At 46.2% G+C, this 14881-nt stretch overlaps 1 protein-coding gene across 1 annotated transcript in view; it reads left to right on the top strand.

The window, feature by feature from the left end:
• The first annotated feature begins 3309 nt into the window (after positions 1–3309).
• Ints4 (integrator complex subunit 4) overlaps positions 3310–14881 on the top strand; it is a 62874-nt gene continuing 51302 nt past the window's right edge. Inside the window, exons 1-3 of the mRNA XM_085682965.2 lie at positions 3310–3467; positions 6699–6893; positions 9243–9360. Of these exons, the coding sequence (XP_085539091.2) occupies positions 3414–3467; positions 6699–6893; positions 9243–9360 (367 nt within the window). The 5' untranslated portion in view covers positions 3310–3413. The remainder of the gene's footprint in view (positions 3468–6698; positions 6894–9242; positions 9361–14881) is intronic.

The raw sequence follows: 14881 nt of genomic DNA, 5'->3' as shown, positions 1-14881 counted from the left end.
TGAAAGACCCCCCCGATATGGGGAGACTCTCACTCAAGTCTCGGGATAACACGACCCCCCCCCCAAGTAACTCACGAGAGATCGTCCTTGCTGCAATCACATGAGGTTTAATGACAAGACGATAAGACAGGAACCAGTGCACTGGGGCCGAGATTCAGAACCCACGCAGCAGAAGAGTTCGACCCCGAGTAGAAGGGGTTTTTAAGGGAAGAAACCACAGCCCAGTAATCCGAAAGGGGCAGGGAGGGTGTCATAGAAAATTCCGAAAATACCAGTGATGGTCACAAGGGGCAGCTCCCTGCCTCTCAAGATCATTCTCAAGATCATAATAAGCTAGTTCCTGAAACCCTGAACTGGCTAATCCTAGATTTCTGATTTTTCTCTTCCTGCTAGATTTTTGGCTCTATTTTTTCCTGCTAGGGGGATCTGGATTTATCCAGGTCTTTCAATACAAAGGTGTGTGGTGTGTGTGTGGGTGGGTGTGTGCTTTTGAGACAGGTACTCTCACTGGACTTATTAATAATTTGGCTAGGCTGACTGCCAGGTAAGCGCTAGGGTTCTGTTTGTCTTTGACTTCCTAGAGCTGAGGATACTGATCTGCCCCTTGTGCCTGGCTTTTGTATCGGTTCAGAGGCTCCAGTGTGCAGCAGGTGCATATCTGACTGAGCCATCTCCTTAGTATCTTCTACTTGGTTTTGTGTGTGTATATGGAGGCCAGAAAATAACCTTGGGTATCCTTCCTTCAAATGGCCAGGACCGGTACCCAGAAGCGGTGTGGTGAGGCATGCCTGTGATGTCACCACCGGATTTGGAGTCAATCTAGCCAAAACAGCATCGGGGTCAGGGGTCAGTGAGAGACACTGTCTCAAGAAGCGAGGTGGAACCCGTTGAGGAAGATACCCAACATTGACCATTGGCTTCTATACCTACCCATGGACACACCACTCAAACACACAAGGATTTCGCTGTTTTTAGTGTTTGCCACCAATTTGAGGAGCTGAAACCTTCTAAGTCTTTTCCTTAGGTGCTGCTTTAATAATACGGAACGCTTCATGAATCTGCGTGTGCGATCTTTGCACAGAGACTGTGTTCGTCTCAGTATCGTTCCAATTTTATCCTGAGGTTGTTTGGTTTCCCATCTGTAGGATGGTCTTCAATTCACTATATACTGAGATGGCCTTGAATTCCAGATTCTCCTGTCTCTACCTCCTGGGGTTACAGATGGGGGCCACCACACTTCGTTTTGTTTGGCATGCAAACAAATGGGTGTCAGCGTGGCATTTTCATAATCATGTCATTATGTTTTGACTGTATTCATTCCTTGAATCACTACTTTTAGTTTCAGTTTTGTTAATTTTCCACATAAAATCATGGTTCGCACAGGCTTGCCTTAAACTTGCTATAACGCTCAGGCTAGCCCCTAAGAGTCTCCCTGGGGTTGGGAGTACAGGTACAAATCCATCTAGCCAGTGGTCTTACATTATTAGCAATTGGATTTGAGAGGATAGCCAAATATTGGAATGGTAAGAACAGCTAATATTTATCCAAGAAACTGTTTGCTAATTATTTCCTTTGACACAGCATATGCCCTGCTATCTCTGAAGCCTGAGATATCGTCTTTCTCTCTGGAAAATTTACCCTTTAAAAAAAAAGTTAGGGCTGGAGAGATGGTTCAGCAGTTAAGAGCACTGGCTGCTCTTCCAGAGGTCCTGAGTTCAATTCCCAGTAACCACATGGTGGCTCATAACCATCTATTTTGAGATCTGGAGCCCTCTTCTGGCCTGCAGCATACATAAAGATAGAACACTGTATACATAAGAATTTTTTTTGTGGGGGGAGAAGGTTTGAAGACAGAGTTTCTCTGTAGCTTTGGAGCCTGTCCTGGAACTCACTCTGTAGACCAGGCTGGCCTTGAACTCAGAGATCCACCTGCCTCTGCTTCCCGAGTGATAGGATTAAAGGCTTGCACCAGCTTCTTATCGACTCTTTTTTTTAAAAAAAAAAAATTATTTATTTATTATGTATACAATATTCTTTCTGTGCGTATGCCTGAAGGTCAGAAGAGGTCACCAGACCTCATTACAGATGGTTGTGAGCCACCATGTGATTGCTGGGAATTAAACTCAGGCCCTTTGGAAGAGCAGGCAATGCTCTTAACTGCTGAGCCATCTCTCCAGCCCCCTTATTGGCTAACTCTTACATATTATTTTAACCCATTTCTATTAATCTGAGTATCACCACATGGCTGTGGACTACCAGCTAAAGTTCCGGTGTCTGTCTGCTGTGGAGTTACATGGCTTCTCTCTGACTCTGCCTCCTTCTCCCAGTATTCAGTTTAGTTTTCCCCGTCTACCTAAGTTCTGCCCTATTAACAGGCCAAGGCAGTTTCTTTACTCACCAATGGTATTCACAGCTTACAGAGGGGAATCCCACATCAACAGAGCAAGTTCCAGAACAGCCAAGGCTACACAATAAAACCCTGGCTTTGAGGAGGGGAGGAGATAATCTTTGATGTGTTTTGGGTCCTTGTACCTACTAACCTCCTGTTTCCTCCCCTAAATATCCCACATTAACTTTCTCTTTTTGTAAGTTGTAAAACTTGACAGTACTACATATATTCACGTACAGGCTGTCCTTGTTTCTCTACAGTTTCATTCCATTGTAAGCATGTTTTAAAGATATATGTACCAGAGCCTCAGAGGGGCGTTGGCTTCTTCCTCAGTCTCAAGATTCTTTCCACTCCTCCACCGCTATCAGAGGAAGTGTTTGTTCTTCTCTAGAGATACGGGGAGCACAGCAAGCTGACCTGACCACTCTGACAGAAGCTTGGTCCCGGCGTTTTTGTATCTTTTACTTATTTATTTTTAAAATTTATTATCTGCATGTCTGCTTGCAGGCCAGAAGAAGACGTCAGATGTCATTACAGATGGTTGTGAGCCACCATGTGGGTGCTGGGAATTGAACGCAGGTCCTCTGGAAGAGCAGCCAATGCTCTTAACCACTGAGCCATCTCTCCATCCCAGCATTCTTGAATCTTTAGTCTTATAGTAGTATCACTCAGGAAAATGGTCTCAAACCTTTCACTAATGCTCCAGGAAGCTTTTGGCTATATTTTGTATGGTTTCCAGGTTTTCTTGTTCCCCAGGACACAGCTCCAGGTTTGACCTCCAGTTCTGCACCGACAGCCTCAGCCTTAGACTCGGCCCCGCCTTCAGGACGAGCCCGGACTTCCGTTTCCGCTGGCGCCAGGGCAGCCGGGTGGCCGGGCAGTCGAGCTTCAGGAAGCGGCCTCTCTATCCTGGAGCCGCAGTGTCTTGTGGGATCGCGGCGGAGTTTGGGGTGACAGAAGGGCTCCTCCCCCGCCCCGCGAGCGCTCACCCGGAGTACGGAAGCCGAGAGGTCCCGGCGCAGCCATGGCGGCGCACCTGAAAAAGCGGGTGTATGAGGAGTTCTCGAAAGTGGTTCAGGTAAGCGCTGGCTGTCGGCGCGGAAAGGTCGTCCTCGCCCCAGGCTGTGCTTCCACAGGGCGCCCAGGCTCGTGTGACCCGGTCCGGTTCCGGCTGCGCATGGGGGGCGTGTGAGGTCGAGGCCGCTGGTCTCGCGTGTAGCCTGACTTTTTCTTTCTTTCTTTCTTTTTTCTTTATTTATTTTTGTTCTGGGGATAGAATTCAGGGTCCTACGCGCAAAGCATCACTCTACCTCTGAATCACACTCCCAGCCCGCTTTAAAAACAAGTCACACACACCAAAAACCACACACAAACACCAAGATTATTAGGAGAAACAAAATGCCGTGTATTTTTTCAAACTCTCTTCTCTGTTACCTTATTCTGATCTCACCGCTCGGTCGTGCCAGATCGGGCTACGTTTGCATCCTCCTGCCCTCAGCTGGTGGCGGAATCCCCCCCAACTCTCGTTCCCTCCATTCAGACACAAATGGGAAAATAAGCCAAGGGGTCGGTAGAATTCTGGCCCCAAACGGAGTAGACGAGAGTCACAGGACTGCCTCTTCGTCGTCCTCCGTCGGAGTTTTTGAAAGATAGGTGGCCTAAGCCCTGTCAGTTCGGTCGCTGTGTTCTGTAGTGTGTCTCTGTAGAAGAGGTGGATCTTCATTCTGCATCTCAAATTTCCGTATCTATACATTTACATATAAAATGTGATGCAGAATTTAGATATTTTTTCTTTTCTTTCTTTTTTATTTATTTTTATATTTGGTTTTTAGAGGCAGAGTTTCTCTTTGTAGCTTTGGAGCCTGTCCTGGAACTCGCTCTGTACACCAGGCTGGCCTCGAACTCACAGAGATCTGCCACCTGGGTGCTGGGATTAAAGGTGTGCACCACCACCGCCCGGCTTATTTTTTTTATTTTTCATTTTTAAATACTTAGTGATTTCGGTGTGCCATGTATGGTGGGAAGTCTTTGACTACAAAGTCCGATATGTATTAGAGCACCACCAGCCTCTTGGGAGCACGTAACTGGAGAGCCAGAAGAGTGAGTGTGTCAGTGTCCCTGAAACCGGAGACTGTAGTTACAGACTGTTGTGAGGCACCGTGTGGGTGCTGGGAGTGTGAGAACAAGTGGTCTTACCCCTCAGTCAACTCTCGGCCAGGCAGTGGTGATGATGACACGCCTCTAATCTCAGCATACAGGAAGCAGAGGCAGGCAGATCTCCTAGTTCGAGACCAACCTGGTTTACAGAGCAAGTTCCAGGACAGCCAGGGCTACACAGAAAATCTCTCTTGGAAAACAAAAAACCAACCAACCAAAGACAAAGTCCTTATAAAGCTCAGGTGCCTCAGACTTGCTGTGTAGCTGAGGTTGACTGTTAGCTTCTAAGCCTGCCTCCACTCCTGTTTATGCAGGGTTGTGAATTGAATCTAGGGTCTCGAACATGCTGGGCTTTACTCTACAAACTGAGCTACATCCCCAGCAGCCTCTCATGAGGTCTCATGAACTTTGGGTCACAGGGTCCAGATTTTCAGAGCTCCCGCACCCACAGCTTCCTTTCTGGGATTTTTGGCTCTGTATCCCTCCCTTCCCTCTCCCCATATCTTCATTAAAGGTTTATTTTTATTTGTATGTATGTCTGTGTGAATGTGTCCTCTGCAGCTGGAGTTAAACAGACTTGTGAGCCACCTGACCCTGGTGCTGGGAACTGCACTCGGGTCCCCCAGTGAGCAGCCAGTGCTCCTAACCGCTAAGCGGCTCTCTAGCCCTACCCCAGTTCCTTTCTGTTGTGGAAAGTATTGGTAGAATAAGCTTGCCGGCCTAACAGGGTTGGTTGGTTGGTTTGTTTTGCTTTTTTTTTTTAAATTAGAGGCATTTAAATCATTTAAGTTGTTACATAGCATCACTGCCATGTTTCTCACATCTCTGAACTCGGGTAGATGTCTAGTTTACACAAAATGTGTGCCATCTTCGTTTCTTTGTGTCCTGTATCCCGAGTGGCCCTGTGTTTTTGCTTCAAGACCTGACTGAAGGTTCAGGTTAGTTTCTTCTGCTGCTCCCGTGCTGCTGTGTTGTGCTTGACTGTTGGCCCTCGTCACCCAGTGCTGCTGAGGTGCCAGTGTACATGCGTCCCCACCAGCATGTGTTCCCTGACGGCAGGAATAATGGGACCTGGTTCCCTAAAACAGTACTGGCCACAGCAGATATTGTTACCCTCCTTACATATCCCCTGAGAGAAAAGTCATTCCTCGGTTTTGAGCCAGCTGCAGTCCAGGTAACTCTGAGAACTAAATCTGGAGTCAGAGCCTCTCACCTCTGCCTCCCAGGTGCCGGGGTTGCAGGTGTCCACCCCAGCCGTCAGAAAGCTCACTTTAGTATGTTGTATGCAGTTAGCACAGAGCAATGAAGTGAAATCTTTGTGCTCCTGGTGTTTCTTTCTTTGTTAGGAAAATGAGGAGGAAGAGGGGACTGGTGTGTGTCTAGTGCTTATCACATGTATGTACAGTCAAATAGAGTAATTTACATTTCTCACGGAACCCCTTGAAAGGATATTGGCATGCTCTTAATAGAGAGGAGAAAGCGTCAAGGAAATAGAATGCTTGTGATTTCAAAGCTGCTTTGTTCATGTCATATAATGTTCCTGACTACAATTTTCCTGATAGAGCAAATTTGAGGGAGATGATTGCCACCTGCCCTAAAATAATATGTTAGAGAATAAAGAAAATTAGTGAGGGGGCTGGAGAGATGGCTCAGCGGTTCAGAGCATTGCCTGTTCTTCCAAAGGTCCTGAGTTCAATTCCCAGCAACCACGTGGTGGCTCACATCTGTAATGAGGTCTGGTGCCCTCTTCTGGCCTGCAGGCATACATGCAGACAGAATATTATATACATAATAAGTAAATAAATAAATATTTAAAAAAAGAAAATTAGTGATTATGACATTTTTCTATGCCTGCATATTTTGTTAGGACTTAAGGAACTGTAGCGCTTAAGCATTTTTTTTTTAACATTTACTTCTTTTGTACAACTGTGTGTGTGTGTGTGTAAGAGTGGGTTCTGATGATGGAACTCAGGTCACTGGCAGGCTCGGCAGCAAGCACTTTTACCGACTGAGCCGTCTCACTGGGCTTATGATGCAATGTTTCTGAAGTTCTGTTAGTTAAGCGCATGAGAGGAAAAAATCATTTCCATCCGACGAGCCCAAGTCAAATTTGCAGTCTCTGTTTTCACATCTTCTCCTTACTGTCCTACAGCAACAGCAGGAGGAAGTTGCCACCAAGAAGCTCCGACTAACAAAGCCTAGCAAATCTGCCGCTCTCCACATAGATCTGTGCAAAGCCACCTCTCCGGCAGACGCTCTGCAGTACCTTCTCCAGTTTGCCAGGAAGCCTGTGGAGGCCGAAAGCGTGGAGGGGGTAGTCAGGATTCTCTTGGAGCATTATTATAAGGTAAGCAGCTGGTGGGGTCACTTGTCAGAGCTGGGCTGTGTCTGCCTGCAGAGTGGGTTCACGGTGCAGAGAAGCAGGAAGGTATTCCTCTGCGAGGCACCATGGATGCCGAAATGAAGGCGAGGTGCGCTGTCTGCAGAAGCTTGCAGGTGGAGACAAGTTAGTATCAGCCATGTCTCTTCCACGTTCAACCCTGGAATGTGGTGTGCCCATTACCCGCTGTCCTGCTGATTTAAGGCCTTCACACCTGCTGTAGTAGCCCCTCTTTTGTTTTTAAATTTATAGAATGCCTTGTGTGCAGCACAGGGTGACATCGGATCCCCAGAACTGGAGTTAGGAATGCTTGTGAGCCACCATTGGTAATCAGAGGTCCTCTGCAAGAGCCGAAAGTGCTCTTAACTGCCTAGCCATCATTGAGCTCTACATTTTTCTCTGCTCCCCTCCCTGCCTCTCCCCTCTCCTTCAGCTCTCTCCCAAGGTCCCCATGCTCCCAATTTACTCAGGAGGTCTTATCTTTTTCTACTTCTCATGTAGACTGTCTCTTTTTTGCACTTATACTTTAAGATTAATTTTACAAAAATGATGTTCCCAAAATAATGTCCTACTAAATGCATAGCATGCAGGATCTTAGGTCTTCTAACTATATCTGTTTCCTTCCCTTGCTTTAGGCCTAGTTGTGTCTGGTTGCTTACTTACAAAATAACTGGGTTGGGTGTGGTGGTGTGTGCCTTCCCAGTGCTGGGAAGGTTGAGGCAGGGGGATTGAGAGATTGTGGCCAGCCTGGGCTACACAATGAGCTTCAGGACATCTTGAGCTATAGAAGCAGACCTTATCTCAGAAAATCAAAACCTAGGCCAGGGAGGGTGGTTTAGTGGGTAAAGGCGCTTGCTGTGTAAACCTGACAACCTGAATTTAATTCCCAGTATCCACATAACGAAGCTGGATGCTGGCAGGGCAGTGGTGGTGCACACCTTTAATCCTGGCACTTGAGAGACAGAAGCAGGTAGATCTTTGTGAGTTCGAGGCCATTCTGGTCTACAGACCGAGTTCCAGGACAGCCAGGACTGTTACACAGAGAAACGCTGTCTCAAAAAGCCTAACCAATCCAACCAACCAACCAAACAAACAAACAAACAAAAAGAAGAAACTGGGTGCAGTGTCACATCTGTAATCCCAGCACTCCTGTGAAGAAATGGAGGCAGAAGCAGGAGAACCATCTAGAAGTTTGTAGACCCATTAGTTTGCAGTGTGTAGCACAGCAGAGACAAGAGAGACCCATCTTCAACCAGGTGGAAGCAGTGAACCAAGAAGTTGTCTTCTGACCACCACACATGTGCCTACATAACATGTGCGCACACACAAATTAATGGGAAATAAAAACCAGAATCGCAACCCCAAATATCTAGGTGAGGGGTGGGGTGGTTATGATCACATGTGGATGGCAGTTTGATTTCTTCCAACCCCAGTTTAAATGCTTTCGTCATTGGCATAGAAAGATTACTTAATGTCAACACTGATAAGGCACCTCCCCCATTTCATGTCTTCATTTATCATCTTTTCAGTGCTGGTGTTGTACCACACTCTCGACTGTACAGTGTGGTGAGAAAGGGGAGAAACTTCCTACTGCAGCCGCCTTGGCATCTAACCCCTGCTCGTCAAGCTGACATAATGAGACATCTTGTTGTTTTTCCTTTGTGGCTGATCAGTTCCACTCTCCTGTCCCAACCTTCTGAACAGGATCTGGTGATCCACAAACGTTGGTGATAACGGGTTCTTCCTAGTGATAACAGTGGCAGATGTCACTGCCACTCTTTCTTTTTTAAAAAAAAAAATTTATTGTGTATAATAATAATATATACATATGTATACAATGTTCTGCCTGCGTGTGCCAGAAGAGGGCGCCAGATCTCATTACAGATGGTTGTGAGCCACCTGTGGTTGCTGGGAATTGAACTCAGGACCTCTGAAGAGCAGTCAGCGCTCTTAACCTCTGAGCCATCTCTCCAGCCCTGTCACCCCTTACTCTCTGGTGACACTCCACGAGCTGTGGTTCCAGCCGCCATGGTGATGTCCAGTGCCTGCCTTGTCGTGGGGAGAATGGCTATGACATCCGTGTCAACTGCACGTCTTTAGTTGTAGAAGTTAGAAGCGTCAGGAAGACAAACATTTTCATTGCAGTACTGAGTGTCACATTGGTAGAGTGACGTGTCTTGAGTTGTACAAAGTTATTTCTCGGAAGCTCTAGAATAGCTGAAACTGTGAATTCCCTCTGGGGTGTCTGTTTCCCACGTCCTGTGTGTTTCATAGCTAAGAGCAGAACAGCAAATGACACTCGCTTTTTTTTTCTAGGAAAATGATCCATCTGTGAGACTGAAAATTGCATCATTGTTGGGCTTGTTATCAAAGACTGCAGGATTCTCTCCAGACTGCATAATGGATGATGCCATTAACATACTACAGAATGAAAGTAGGTTGTACAGAGCAGACGTCTGTAGTTCTTTACATTCATAAGAATTTACGACAAAGTTTTGTGTTGGTTGTTATTAAAAGAGACTTTTTTTTTTCTTTTTAAAAAGATAGGGTCTTGGCTGGATGGTGGTGGCACACGCCTTTAATCCCAGCACTCAGGAGGCAGAGGCAGGCAGATCTCTGTGAGTTCGAGGTCAGCCTGGTCTACAGAGTGAGTTCCAGGACAGGTGCCAAAGCTATACAAAGAAACCTTGTCTCAAAAAAATAAAAAATAATTCCAAGTATCTTGGGGGAGGGGTGGTTTTGGATTTGTTTGTTTGTTTTTGTTGTTGTTTTGGTTTGCTATGTAGCTCTAGCTGACCTTGAACTCACTGTGTAGACCAGGTGGGCCTCACACAGAGATCTGCCTGCCTCCTTCTCTGAGTGCTAGGATTAAGGGTATGCATCACCAAGCCTGGTTTTAAATATATTTTAAAAATGTTTTTTTATGTGTGTGTTTTTGTATGTGTGTGCACATACATGTATATGTGTACCCATGGAGGCCAGAAGATGTCAGATCCCTGCAGCTGAAGTTACAGGTTGTTGTGAGCTGCCTGATGGGGATGCTGAGAACTGAACTCAGGACCTCTGCAGGAGCCCAAGCACTCTCCGCTGCCTAGCTTTCTCCAGCTCCTAGTGTCCCTGTCTTACACATAGGTTGAGGAGAGCTCAGTGAAGCCAAGTGATTTGTTCAGGGCTACATGTGGCAGAGTTGGCTCTTTGTTATGTGTTCCATAACTGAGACACCATGTAGCCCATATAGTTTAGAACCTATGTAAGTGTCTTAGAATTTCTCTTACTGTGAAGAGACACCCTGGCCAAGGCAACTCTTACAAGACAAAACAATTAATTGGGGCTAGCTTACAGTTCAGAGGTTTAGTCCATTATAGTCATGGCAGGTAGCGTGCAGGCAGACTAGAGAAAGCTGAGAGTTCTGCATTTTCCACGTGATCCACAGGCAGCAGGAAGTGACCTGTGACACTGGGCGCAGCTTGAGCATAAGAGACCTCAGAGCCCGCCCCAACAGTGACACACTTCCTCCAACAAAGCCACACCTCCTGGTAGTGCCACTCCCTGTTGTGACTGGTTCCTTTCTAACCACCACAGTAGGTGACACAGTGGGTCTTACAAGTGGTGTGTTCTTTTCTTTTGGTTCCCTGTTGTTTTCACAGTGTTTGGGGCGGCGCAGGGGCAGAGAACTTCTTCAGTGTTTCTTCTTTTTAATTTTCTGGTTTTAATTAATTAATTAATTTGTGAGACAGTGTCTCTTGCCTCTGCCTCCTGAGTGCTGGAGTCAGGTTGTGTACCACTACTCCTATCCTTATCTGGTTTTTATATTTACAAAATTTTTTATAGTTAGTGCCACAGTTGCCTTATATTTACTTATTTTAAAATTCACAAAGCAAAATTCAATAGACTTCTTACAGATGGCAGAAACTAAATACATAGGTGTCGAGTGAGTTATTAGTTACTTAGCTAAGTTATCAGAACTGAGAACTCAGTGAAGTGTCTTTTTTTTTTTTTTGGTTTTTTGAGACAAGTTCTTACTATGTACTTCTGGCTTTCCTAGAGCTCATTCTGTAGGCCAGGGTGACCTTGAACTTACAGAGATCCTCCTGCCTCTGCCTCTGGAATGTTGGTATTAAAGTCATTGCCATCACTGCCTAGTGTATCCTTTCTTATATGCTAGCTTCAATTGGGAATGTTTAGAAGAGTCTTTATCAGTTTTCTGTTGCTGTGAAGAAACACCATGTCCTCGACAGGTCTTGCTGACAGTTTCAGAGGTTTAGTATGTTATTGTCTTGGCAGGAAGCGTGACAGCAGGTGGGCAGACACGGTGCTGGAGGACTCGCTGAGCATTGTACATCCAGATCTGCAAGCATCTGGAAGAGAGAAAGCCACTGGACCTGGCATTCTCAAAGTATATCCCCAGTAACACTTCCTCCATCATGACCACAGCTACTCCAACAGAGCGTCACTCCCTAAGCATTGAATTATATGAGCCAGAGGGGGCCATTCTTATTCAAACCACACTTTTCACTCCCTGGCTCCTATAGGCTTATGCAAAAATGCATTCACTCCAACTTCAAAAGTTCTCGTAGTCTGTCTCAGTCTCAATTCAGACTCTTCTGAGACTCAAGGCAATCTCTGAACTGTAAACCCTTGTAAAAATCAAAGTCAAAAAGTGCTTGGCCCATAGGGACTGGCACTATCAGGAGGGGTTGGTTGTTGGAGTAAGTGTGTCACTGTGGTGGGCTTCGAGGTCTCTTGCTCAAACTGGGTGGTACATGTTTCTCCTTCTGCTGCCTGAGGATCAAGATGTAGGATTCTCAGCTTCTTCCCTGGCACCATGTCTGCCTGCACCCTACCATGCTTCTCACCACGATAATAATGGACTAAACGTCTGAAACTGTAAGCCAGCCTCTATTGAAAGTTTCCATTCTAAGAGTTGCTATGGTCATGGAGTCTCTTCACAACAATAGAAATCCTAAGATAGGTTTCCCACAACTCTGACATCCCCAATATCTTGGGCTCTTCACGATTCACTTTAACAACTTCAGGCAATAGCCTCTCCTGTACCTCCATGTAGGGACAGCCCTGACACACAGCTGGCCTCAGCAGTGTTCCTTACCCACTAAGGGAGATTCCACAACCCCTTTCCTGAATCCTTTGCTCTACATCCAGAACCACATGGCTGAAGCTGCCAAGTTCTGCTTTCTAAGGCTGGAACTTGGCCCCCTCATTCAAATACATTTCAGCAGCTTTCTGTTGTTGATGGTTTCCCTTTAGGGTCTCTAATTCCTTTCCACAAGTTGGATGCTTAGCTGCGTGGGGTCTTGCCCTGAAGCCGCCCTACTCCTTTTATTCCATTTAGCGTCAGGCTTTTCTTTAAACCTTTTATCTCCTTGAGCACTAGACCTAGCTCTGTTACAGTGCCCGGAGCTCTTTTTCTCATCAACTGCCTTTTGTATTTTCCCTTCCTCAGCTTGCTCCTTTTCTTCATAGATCTGCAGAAGGATGGCCGCCGCTAACCACTGTCACAGTTGGGCTGCAGTAATCTACACTCTTCTCTCAGCACCGCTGTTTTCCACCTTCCTACTGGGATGGCCGGCCCATTAGTTCCTGCTTAGAATGTTCAAGTGCTTTCCTAATCCAAAGTCCACACCCCACTAACAGACACATGGCCATGCCTGTCACAGCAACACCCTACTCCTAATACCAACTTCAACTTCTGTCTTAGTCAGTGTTTGTTTTTCAAGGCAGGGTTTCTGTGTGTAACAGTCCTGGCTGTTCTGGAACTCACTTGTAGACTGTCCAGTGTTCTATTGCTGTGACGAGACACCACAGCAATTCTCATAAATGAAAACATTTCATTGGGGCTGGCTACAATTTCAGAGGTTTAGTTGGTTTTCATCATGGCAGGAAGCAGGTGGCACGCAGGCAGACATGGTACTGGAGAAGTAGTTTAAAGTTTACATCCAGATCCACAGACAGCAGGAAGAGAGAGAGCATTGAACTTGGCTTGGGCTTTTGAAACCTCAAAGCCCACCCCCAGTGACACACTTTATCCAATAAGGCCGCACCTCCTAATCATTTCAAATAGTGTCTCTCCCTAAGCATTCAAATATACGAGCCTGTGGTTGTTCTCATCACCACAGAGAGTTTTGATGTTAACCCTATCCTAACCTCTTGTCCCTGGCTAGCCCATTCATTCATTCATTCATTCATTCATTCATGCTAAGTCTTCTAATCCTGACTCAATCATTTATTAGAAACTTAATCTATCCCTCTCCTGAGTTTCAAGTTTCTGGCCTACCCAGACTTGCAGAGGCTAGAACAGGCGGGACCCGTGCAGCTGAACGCAGTGAATGTTCTGCTAAAGCCAGCTTTAGTCTTGGACAGCACAGATGAAGAGGCTCCTAGATGTCCAGCCTACTGTGTGCTTCAAAGAGTGTGATTGCTACTCTGTACTAAAAGGCTTTCATTTCATCCAGCATATCTACGAGGGCTGTAGCTCCTTAACACACGCTGGACCAGCCAGGTACACTGAATTATAGAGTATATACCGATTGAGTTAGAGTGTGTGCTCGAGCTTCTTCAGAGCTTATTGTACTGTGCGTGATGGCACAAAAAGTGTGTTTTCGAGAAATATGGTTAGTGTACTGAGGAAACAAAGCTGAGGGCGAGATCTGCGCTAACAATAAGGATCTAGAACCACTGAATGAAGAGGTAGGTTGTGTACTGGCTGGTTTTGTGTCAACTTGGCACAGGCTGGAGTCATCAGAGAGGAAGGAGCCTCAGTTGAGGAAATCCTCGATGAGATTCAGCTGTAAGACATTTTCTTTTTTAGTGATCATAAGTTTGTCGGGGGAGGGGGGAAGCAGCCCATGGTAGGTGGTGCCATCTCTGGGCAGGTATTCCTGGGTTCTATAAGGTGGGCTGAGCAAGCCATGGGAAGCAATCCAGTAAGCAGCTGCCCCCCCTCCCATGGCCTCCGCATCAGCTCTGGTGATCCTGCCTTGCATCAGTTCCTATCCTGACTTCCTTCAGTGATGAACAGCAATGCTGAAGTATAAGCCAAATAAACCCTTTCCTTCCCAACTTTGTTTTGATCATGGTGTTTTGTTGCAGCAATAGGAACCCTAACCAAGACAGTTCACAAGGCAGAGGTGGAGTCAGGTGTGGTGGCACTTGCTGAGTCCTAGGAGGAAGGAGGACCTGGAGCTCAAGGTCACCCTTAGCTAGCTAGGGGTGCGTCCCAAGCCGGCCTGGGATGTGGGAGGTAGGGTAACAACGTCAATGAAAGGCGGGGGGGGGGGGGGATTTTGACGCATCAGCAGAGAGTGGTAAGATGCTTCGAAGTCAGAGTCGGTCTTGAGTGTTGAGGAATTGAATGATATTTTAGTGGGTGGACAGTGTGAAGGTTTTGGTTGAGGGCATACAATGATCAAATCAAGTTTTATAAAGTATTTGGTACCTCTGGGGAATTTGATCTGATACTGTGTGTATGCCACATGTAGTTGTATTGTGTGTGTATGTGTGTATGCCACATGTAGTTGTATTGTGTGTGTATGTGTGTGTGCCACATGTAGTTGTATTATTGTGTGTGTGTGTATGTGTGTATGCCACATGTAGTTGTATTGTGTGTGTGTGCCACATGTAGTTGTATTGTGTGTATATGTGTGTATGCCACATGTAGTTGTATTGTGTGTATGTGTGTATGCCACATGTAGTTGTATTATTGTGTGTGTGTGTGTGTGTGTATGCCACACGTGTGTAGGTGCCCTTGGAGTCCAGAAATGGGTGTTGGCTCCCTCAGAGCGGAATTACCGGCAGTTGTGAGCTGTCTGAGAAGGGTGCTGGGAAATGAGTTTCAGTCCCTAGGTTAGGAGCAAGCTCTCTAGCCCAGGATTCAAGATTGAGATTCGATTTTTGATTTGTCAGAGGTGAGCCTTGTAAGTTTTAGTTAGCTTTTCATG

Source organism: Myodes glareolus, chromosome 24, assembly GCF_982192425.1.
Source record: "Myodes glareolus chromosome 24, mMyoGla1.1, whole genome shotgun sequence".
NCBI lineage: Eukaryota > Metazoa > Chordata > Mammalia > Rodentia > Cricetidae > Myodes > Myodes glareolus.
Note: the sequence above shows the minus strand (reverse complement) of the source record. Positions and strands in the feature narration are given on the sequence as shown.